This window comes from Tyto alba, unplaced genomic scaffold (assembly GCF_018691265.1).
Source record: "Tyto alba isolate M040663 unplaced genomic scaffold, T.alba_DEE_v4.0 Super-Scaffold_40, whole genome shotgun sequence".
Lineage (NCBI taxonomy): Eukaryota > Metazoa > Chordata > Aves > Strigiformes > Tytonidae > Tyto > Tyto alba.
Genome location: NW_024881316.1, coordinates 45,396,379 through 45,406,156, shown reverse-complemented (window position 1 = coordinate 45,406,156; position 9,778 = coordinate 45,396,379). Strand labels below are relative to the sequence as shown.

At 44.4% G+C, this 9,778-nt stretch overlaps 1 protein-coding gene across 1 annotated transcript; it reads right to left on the bottom strand.

The window, feature by feature from the left end:
- Positions 1-3,555: 3,555 nt before the first annotated feature.
- Positions 3,556-8,931, bottom strand: LOC104356477 (opsin-5). The gene is made up of 4 exons (XM_009966770.3): positions 8,694-8,931; positions 5,816-6,109; positions 4,901-5,232; positions 3,556-4,157 (listed from the first exon to the last, which is right to left on the bottom strand). The coding sequence occupies exons 1-4, from the start codon at positions 8,764-8,766 to the stop codon at positions 3,690-3,692; spliced, it is 1,167 nt and encodes a 388-aa protein (XP_009965072.3). The 5' UTR covers positions 8,767-8,931; the 3' UTR covers positions 3,556-3,689.
- Between the last annotated feature and the right edge of the window lie 847 nt (positions 8,932-9,778).

The window sequence follows — 9,778 nt, the reverse complement described above, 5'->3', positions numbered from 1 at the left end:
AAGTAATTTCCCTTAGGAAGTTCCAAAATAAGTAGATATTTTTTAACCTGTAAGGCAGCTTCTGTTTTGCAAAGATTCAAGGAATACAGGTAGGACAAAGGGCTGGAGATGTGGAAATCCTAATTTACAAATATGATTTGGTTTACTGCAATGCGTTGTCTTTCATGAAAGAAGCTTTGATAAAGCAAGAATGCACCGAGTCCCAGGCCAGGGTCCTAACTGTGAAACAAACTTTCCATTTGATTTTCCATTGTAAAGTAACCTGCCCAGCGTGGTGGAGGGATCCTACAGAGGACAGATTTCTCTAAGGCAGTGGCAATCTCTTTTTCATTCTTAGTGCTTCACGGCCGTCAGGATTGGCACTTTTGCACTTGTATTAAGCTATTCATCAAACAATTGGTGCTTTACAACGATGAGCAGCAAGACTGTCTCTGTTGTGCGGACAAGAGAAGAACCCAAGGCTATGTTTAAGTGATTTCCCCAAAGTTGCACAGTATTACTGGTAAAGTAATGGGGTGGAAGTCAGGTCTCCGCAGTGTTAGCCTCATGTGCGAAGTGCCAGAACAGTGATCTCCCTCAAATAATTGATCTTTGTTCTGAAGTGAGTCACACTGAATATTACAGATGGGAAAACTGACCCTTAACAGAAGTGATAGAGTTCTGTAAGTTATTCCTATGACTAGATAGACAGAGACTGCCTAGAAGGTTTTTCCAAGTAAGGCACTGAATTCCAATTTATTTTCATGTAAATCACAGTGCTAGTTGTGTTATTTAATTTTACATGTCATTGTCTGAGTAGGGAGCTCCATTTATCCTCCAGTGGAAAGAAAGGAGCCAAAGGTGACAACCTCAGATGTGGATGTCTGCATTGAAAAATTACACAGTTCGGTGAGGTAACTCCTGGTATGTGAGCCGGGTAGATGGTCTCAGAGTTTTTACCTTAAGTATTTGTTTGTATTGGGATGACTGCACTGGTGATTGCAAACATAAGATGCCCAGAATCACACCTGAGCTAAGTGCTTGCATTCTGCTTCAGTGTCTTAGAAGATCACTTAGCTGACAACACAGTCCTCAGCTGGGTAGGAAAAAACATGAAATTAGAGTTATAATTTGACCATAACTAACTTCACAAAACTTAAGAAAAAACAACTAGTCCCCTGAAGTTAATGCTATACTTGCTTTCCTAGTTCTTTGGTCAAGGGCAGCCCTGCTTTTTAAATTTTCTGTATATAACATAAAACCATCTAAAATTCAGAGTCTTTACTGGGGAAGTTTTGATTTGCTTCTCATTCAGTCTGGAACATGAAAAAGAGATTTGAGCCATATTTGATACACAAACACCTGGACTTTGATTTTTAAAAATGAAATACATAAACAAGTAATAAATCAGACTATTAAAGCATTATACTTAAACATTAACAAAATACAGATCTTTTGGGTTTACAGAGATTTTGCCTGTATTGTAGAGTGGCATATTTTTCATATTACATACACTTTAAAAACATTTACAAGTGGATGTGGACTTGTTCTAAATTTTTCACACAGAAAGCTCACATGTTATATCACATTAATGTGCATCTCATTGTTCCATTCACAAATCTGCAATTAGCAGATGGGAATATATATTTTGCTGTTTATTTTAAACATCAAGCAGTTGAGCAAGTGAAAGCAAAAACTCTAAAGTGGAAGATGATTATTAAACTACAGTTTCATTTTCCTGTCAGGTTATTTTTTAAAGCTGACAAAACACTGATAATTGACATTTCCCATAACAAGTCCCTTTTCCCGCATGTTGACATCTTCTCCAGCCGCTGACACACTTCTCTGACCCCTCTTTTGTTTTACACTGTTGTCCCTTTTGCACTTCCCTCTGCCATCTCCTCACCCTCCCCACAAACACACTCAGCGACACTTTCCTGCCATTATCTCCTCTTCCCAAATATTTTCCTTCAGCTTTCACATGTTCCCCTCCCAGTTACTGGTGTTTTCTCCTGCCCCCCCACTTTCCTCTTGTCCCATTTTCCTGTGCCATGGGCTGTCAGAGGTGACTGTTTCCCAGAGAATGTTTCACTTTTTCTTATTTGGGAGAGAAGACTGAGCGCAGGCTCATTCCATGTGGAACATCTGTGAGTGACAACCCAGGACAAGATAATGTCGTCCTGGAGGCCAAGTTAAATTAGGAAATTTTTACAACTTTTTTCAAATAAACCTAGTTTAATCTAATGGAATATTCATGAGAGTTGGTGCCACTACCAGTGGCACAAGTTCAGGGGAATGCAAACTCCTTAAAGTTTCCTAAACACCAACTTGGTAATTTATTTGTGCCTTAGTGTGTGTTACAGGTCATGTCTCATTTTGTTTGTTGTTCTGTAATCCACACGCCACGATAACAGAAATTCTCACAGCCACAGAAGTGTTTAAGCCTATCTTTTAGTCCTGTTCTTGGCCTTAGCTGTAGTTTATAAAATGAAACTAATTATTAGGGTTTGAATGTGGTAGAAGTTCTCAAGAACTCAAAGTCCACTCACTATTGTTTTAGATTGTTGTTTAAAAGCTGTGCCAAATCTGCCTGTGATTTTACTCCTCTAGTCTTCACCGAACCGTAATGCAAAGATGGATGTGGTCAGCTGAGCAAGGAGGGGAAGGAAGAACTTCTGCAGCTATCAAGCCGTATGTTGTACATTTCAAACCCTAAAGATAACTGTTTATGTCCTTTAAAATCACAAACAGTAACTCAGAGAGAGATTTAAACTGTAGGAGCTCATCATTTCCACCACAGAATCCCTAGTTAAAACTGGGCAGCAGGGTGATGTTATGGTTGTACACGTGCTTTAAATGGAATCGGCAGACTGTTCTCAGTTGCAGTTGTGTCAGTGCTCCTGCCAGCGGGGACCAGAACCTCTTGGGAGCTCCCAGGGAGTGATGAGAGCAAGGACAGCATCCGCAGGATTACCTACCGCCGGGCAGCCCACCCCGGGGGTGTCTTTTGGCACGTTACACAGAGTGCTCCTGCAGAAAACAAACGCACCTCTGGCACCCTTCATGGTCGCTAGAGCTGTTACACTGCAGCAAGCAACAGCGTAAGTGCACGGTTCCTTTTGCTAAGAGGTTCCTTCACTTCTCCTTGTGCTATTTGGGGCATGCAGAAGGCATCCTTTGCTGGCTGCCACATTCCCACCTCACCTCTTCAGACTAAGTCTGCTCAACTCCCTTTCGAGCTTGTGTTTTGAGGAGTTGGAGCTATACCTCTGACAAAGCAAGGAACTGTAGATTTCTCTAAGACATTTTGATAGCCGCCACTTTATCATCTTCTCCTGGCAGTCAGTATTTCTTGCTACCCATATGGTTTTCTGCCCAGATTGCTGGAAAGGTACACCCTCAGCTGTATTTATGTGGTAACACTTTGTGTTCAACCTACAGTTTTCTCTGATGGCAGTTTTACTAATAGAGCCAAGAGTTTGCAGATAGATTGCATTAAAAAGTCAAAAGTATAAGAAAAAAAAAAAAAAGAAGATAATAATAAATCTTCTTTTAATTATAGCTATTTCCCTGAAAATAAGTTCAGTTTACATGTTTTTATGTTTAGTCATAAATCTATTTCATCTAAAGTGGAAAGTCTTGAAAAAAATAGCATTTTTTTTGTTGTGTAGCTTAAAGACAATATTTGAGAGTTGCTTAAAAATACATACTTAAACCTCTCTATTTGACATAAGATATGCAGTGACAACCCCACGTGCTGCATTCTTACTCATCTGAACCCATGAGCGAGCCCAAGTTTCGACCTGTGTTGTGAAACCATGTCTGCATTTCAGCGAGCTTGCAGCTCCCTGGTTCTCCACCTTTGCAGCGGACGAGAGACGTACGTTGTCTCTCCCACTCCACATCATCGACACAGGATTTTCAGCAGAGTTGTCGGTGCTGAAGAAATGAACTCGCCAGCCGCAGCAACACTGCAATTGTTTAATTTCACGACGGAAAGTTTTGCTGAAGATGTAGTAAATAAAAGGGTTATACGCCGTTGACGATTTGGCAAACAGACAGGGCAGCAGTGTAACAATGGGCTGTAAGGTATCACTGGAGTTAAATATGGACCAGAAGCTGGCTGCTGCATACGGTGTCCACGAGCTCAGGAACCCAACCGAGATGAGCACAGCCATCTGAAAGGGAAACAGAGCTTCAGTTCTCAGCTTGCTGTTGACAGGATCTGATACTTGGCCACATGGTGTGTGGATGAAACCACACCTGAACCAGCTGAAATACCTGAAACTGCGTGCTTGCTCCATGGTGGTATGAGCACAGGTAACACTGGACAGTGCATATATGCTTTTATTCCCACCTAGCAGAGCTATACTGTGGGTTTCTTATGAGACAGTTGTTTTCATCTCCTTCCCATACTCTGGCTCCGATATGTCATATAGTCTATCAATAGGCTGGCCTCTAGAAAGCTTGGGTCAGTTCTGCTTTTCCACAAGAAATGAGCAACTGAAGTACTTATTTGAAGAAATGTTATATTAAAAAATTCTATCTCTATCCAGAATTTCTGTGTAGCTTTCACTCAGAATAGCCAATCGATCAATTAAAAATACCTAGGGTGACAGAACAAGACCTCCACCCCAGATACAGCATGAAAGGATTCAACAGCTATTCCAGTATGACTGGAAATCTATATATCCATAAAAATCTTGGATGCAACTGCCTAAAGATTTGACAAACTGTGTGGTGGCTATGATATATTTATTATCTTGATCAAGCTACTGAAATGACAAGGATACCAGGAGCCCCCCTGCTCCTCTGAAGAGTGCAGAGTATGGGTGAAACATCATGAGCCATGCATCAGCAGAGCCAGTCCTCTGCAAGCTCCTCATTAGTGCAGACTCCTCTTATCACTGGGATAACTCACCAATGTCAGCTTCTTCTCCAGTTTAGCTGCATTAGGGATCCTGTCAACATTCTGGATCTCTCGGTATGCTTTATGAACCTTCCAGGCAATTCCCAAGTAACAGGCAACGATGGTCAGTGCAGGCAGGACTGTGCACAGGAGGAACATGCTCAGGATGAATGAAAAACCATTGGAGGAGTTGTGGAACTTGCTCCAGGCTATTGTACAGGAGATGCCAAATGGCTCAGGGCCATAGTAGCCCCAGCCTACCAAGGGAAGAATGGCCCAGAGCAAGGAGTAGAGCCAGATGAAGGTAATCAATATGCGAACAGTGTTCTTGGTGATTTTGTTACCTGCAAGAAAGAGGAGGAGCAAGCAGATATGCATTTCATATCAGTCACATGGTTTTTGTCATAGCTTCTCAAACAGAAGGATGGTGGCTACAAATATGCCTGGGCTGCTACTGCAGTCTTCTTGAGAAACGCAACAGAGAGTGCCCATGGACTGGATGAGACCTGAGTGCAGCCCTCAGTGCTGATCTAAAGTTGAGTAAGTCAGGGAGCTTTACAAGATCAAGTTGACCCCAAATGTACCATGCTGCCAGCCCAGGAATGCCAGGAGAATACTCTTTCCTCTCAAATTCCAGTATGTCTGCCTGCACACAAATAGGAAGACAAGACTGTCTGGTTCAGCAAAACATTTGGGTTCTCCACCCTGAAATAGTTTCACTTGGTATTACTGAGAAGTGAGAAACCTCATTATTTAATATGGAATTTAATCAGATCCTTCTCGGAACATTAGGGTTTGATATTGGACTAAGAGTTGAGGCCTATCCCTACAGATACTGAACTGGCACTCCATGCTGTATTCCACAGAGTACCTCTCTGAACATAATAGCCCAAATGCACTGCTACAAGGTTACCAGTAACTACTTACTATTAGATTTGGATGAATTGGTAACAAGGAATCGAATCACAGCCATGGCACACAGGGTCATCATGCTGCAGACACCAAAAAGAAAACCCATCAGGGCATAATATATGCAGGATGCATCTCCTCCCAGCCAAGCGTGGTTCCACGCAGATGCAATGGCCAGCGGATACATGCTGATTGCCATTCCAATATCTGCTATTGCCAAGTTGACTGTAAGCAGCTCTGGTGACTTCAGGAGGGAAGAGCGTTTCACAGCTGTAGCAAGGACAGCTGAATTCCCAAGGATTGTAAGGATGGCTGAAAGAGAAGAATCAGCACAGACAATAATATCACGTAGTTTATACACCTGTGAAATCTGTTCACTATACAGAGGATGTGAAAAATGCTAGTCGTTAGCCTGGGACTAAAGTCTAGAAGACAGGATGGACTGGGAGACTATCCAGAGTTCAGCAGCTCCCAGGCCAACACAGTACCGTGCGGGTGCTTTGAAAACACATGGGTGTGTATCTGCTATGCCCTGCTATGAAACCTGGTTCTTCAGCTCACGGTGAGGAAACTTGTTCTCTTAGCAAATGGGACACGCCACCTGGATGGCATTTCTGAGAGCTGCTATGCAGCTCAGCATCCTCACCACATAATCCACTTCAGCCAGGTCTTAGGTTTCAATTCCTGCTTCCCTGCTAGACAGGGATTTCCCGGTCAGGCTGTGTCTTCACTATGGACCTCCTAAAACAAAGAGCACTTCAGCTTTCTGTTCACAGCCTCCTGTAGTGCTGGCCAGCCTTACTGACTAGGGGAAATTTTGTCACATGAGCACCAGACCATCTCTTGCCCCTTCATATCACCGCACTATAGCTCTTCACTTCCATGTCACACCCCCCTCTCCATGAATTATATCCCACCTATCCCCCTGAGGTTCCCACCTCATGTGAGTAACCCACACCCAGAGTCAACATGTGCTGGTTGGGCAGCTCATGGTCCACACTCGTCAAGCAGCTGAGAATCACTATGTGCTGCAGATCAGACACCCACACTATTCTGGTGGTCTCTTCATGCAGTGAGACGTAGGGCACAGAAACTGTTTAGCCGGAGGCATGCAACAGGCCAGAGATTGCTTTGCAAAAGGACCCATCAGATATACAGATATTCAGATATGCCACAGGGCTTCAAAGCATTCATGACAACAGTGTCAAAAGCACATGTAGCAAACAACTAATTTTCTCTTTTCTTTACAGTGAACATTGTGCTGGAGCTACACTTTGATCAAGGGTTTTCCTGAGAAGGTGTCCTCTAAAGTCAGAAGTGAAATAGGGAAACAGAAAAAGACACTGTCATGTTCCCCTGTCACTGTGAATGCAGGAAGGCTGCATTTTCTCACAGGTGCCACATAAGAAGGTGCCCACAGAGGAATTAATAAAGGCGCATGCAACAAGACAGAGTAAATACATTGGCATAAAACCAAGAATGGTCAGAGATGCCAGGAGAAAGCTTTAGACAGAACAGAGGTACAAATCCAAGACCCCACTTCCCTCGTTCAATCCCCTTCTAACCACACACATTCACTTGGCGCCTCTGGATACGCTTGAGGAGTTCCCTGAGCTCTTAAGAGCCGTGTGTCTGCACACAGAGATGCCCACGGTGGCTTGGCAGGGATCCGCTTGCTGACAGAGAGCAACCTGTGGCTTGGTGGGAAGAGCACTCTCCTGCCAAATGACAGCCACAGGTTGGGACATCCTCAGGCTTCAGGAGGAAAATTAACCCAGTTCACTTTCTTCTGTGAGAGCTCTAACCACTACACAAGAGGTCGGAAGTAGCTCTTAGTCTTACCATGAGGGTTGGACACCCAGGCCAACCCTCTCCTTTACCTTGACAGATGTTATTCTCCATCCCACTGCCTGTGAGGCTGCTGGATGTCATGGGACAAAACTGTGAACTGCATCTATGTATTTACTTTTGTGTGAGAAAACAGCTGGCATTCTGAATTGCAAGAAAATAAAATCCCTTTGTTGTTTTGCAGGTAGTGATTTTTCTCACCCTGCGTTGTACTCTCTGCTGTCAGCACAACGGAGGGGACAGCACAGTGCAATGCAGGGAAAAGGGTGCAGGAACACGGGGGGAGATGTGAAATGCTGAAGCCCAGCATTGCTTCCCAAAGCCTCTCTATTAAAACACATAAAAATATATGCTTGTCTTTCTTTTTCAAATGATGTGAAGGGAGGAAGGTGCCCAAACCAATTCTGCTCCTCTCCAAACCTACACTGATAGTAAACAAGTCACTTGGGTACATGCACGAAACAGACAAGGAAGAAAACACTTAGCTAAAGCCATGCTGGAGCAGACTGGTAGATATCCCCACTTGTATTTCACTGTAAGTCTGCCTTCAGCAGGGCAAACAGGCCATTGTAAAAAAACAGAAGTGCTATTTGGAATCCCATTGCTATTTTATACGAGTTTATCCTACCAAGACACAGCTGCTCTTCATGCATAATGAACATGCCCCCCACAAGGGTCAGACCAAAGTTGCTCTCCCCTGCTCAGTCCCATGAAACAGGCTGCCTCATCTCTCAATTCACAGGGTTGAGATGCCAGAATAAGCAGCAGACAACTCATTTTGAATACTTGTGACGCCACAGAGGCAAATTTATGCTGGCAAGTCTTCTGCATCGAAACAAAAGATTGCAAATCTGAGAGTGGAGATTAATCCTGGCATCCAACTGACTCAATGGCAATAATCAGGAACCTGTGTGGAAACAGATTCTCTTTCATTTCCCTCCAGCTTCCTCTGGAGCTGCGGGTGCTGACCCCAGCACAGACAGGGCAGCCCCAGTGTGTCCGCTCCTAGGCTTGAAGCAAACAAGCAGGCTGTGAAGGCAGAACTCACCTATGATCAGAAGAAAGACCCCAGCTCCGTAATCCACTACCGGGTGGAGTTTGGAAATGTATTGCTCCTCCATCGTCCCTTGTGGAAGTGGGTGAAGGTTTTAAATCAAAGGTGAAGTGACTGCGGGGGCAAATAGACTCTCCCTCATGACTTGCCAGCTGCAGATGTGAGCTGGGCAGTTGGGTGCTGTCAGGGTGAAGGGCCCCTTCTGCTTTCTGCTCTCTCCCTCCCTCTCATGTGGCAGGGGAGAAGCCTGGAGTGAGGGAAAGGCTCCCTCCCTGGGGAGACAGAGTGAAAGCTGGGCAGAGCCACTGCCAGAGCGATCCCGCCTGCCTGGCTGGCAGAGCATCTCTCCACCCACCCCCTCCTCTCACACCACTCTGCTCCTTGGCTTGACAGGGAACTTCACAGTGCAAATCCCCCTCAGACTGCCATTGCTGAGGAAAAAAAACTGTCATTCAACTATCAGCAGCCTTGGGAAATAAATCCAGGCTGAGGGATCAGCCAGGGGAAGGATGGTTGGGAGCTTTGTTTTACAGCTTTATGGTTGAGTATAGGAAATACGAGGTTGGGGTTGGGGTGAGTGATGTGTTGATGTATGAGAGGAAAGCTGTTTGCTGCAGGGGTTCAAAAGGGTCAAAGTCACCCCGCTGAAGGCAGGACTTTCAGAGCTGCTCCAGGGCAGAATGGGAGGGTGCTCAGTCGGGTGTGTACAGCTGCAGAGCACCACAACAGAACCAAGCTCCGAGTCCACTCAAGTGACACTCCAATGTTTTTACTGGGCAAGCAACCACATCAATGCCTCACATCCAAGTTTACCTTCTCCTTAAAATACCTGAGCCTAAAATCATCATAATGCTCTCTCAGTCTTTGTAAATGATGCTAAGTTTTGCAGTTTTGCTCCAGGCTGCAAATACGTTTTACAGGCTCATCTATCAATTTACTTATGCGGGTCTTGGTTTTGGTGCACACAATTAAAAGCTCTGTAGTTGCAATGCCATTAACTTGGCTTTTTGCCTGGTCATCACCCAGCCAGCACATTGAAGACCTGATCTATTCTAAATTATTTCATTCTAATACCTGGA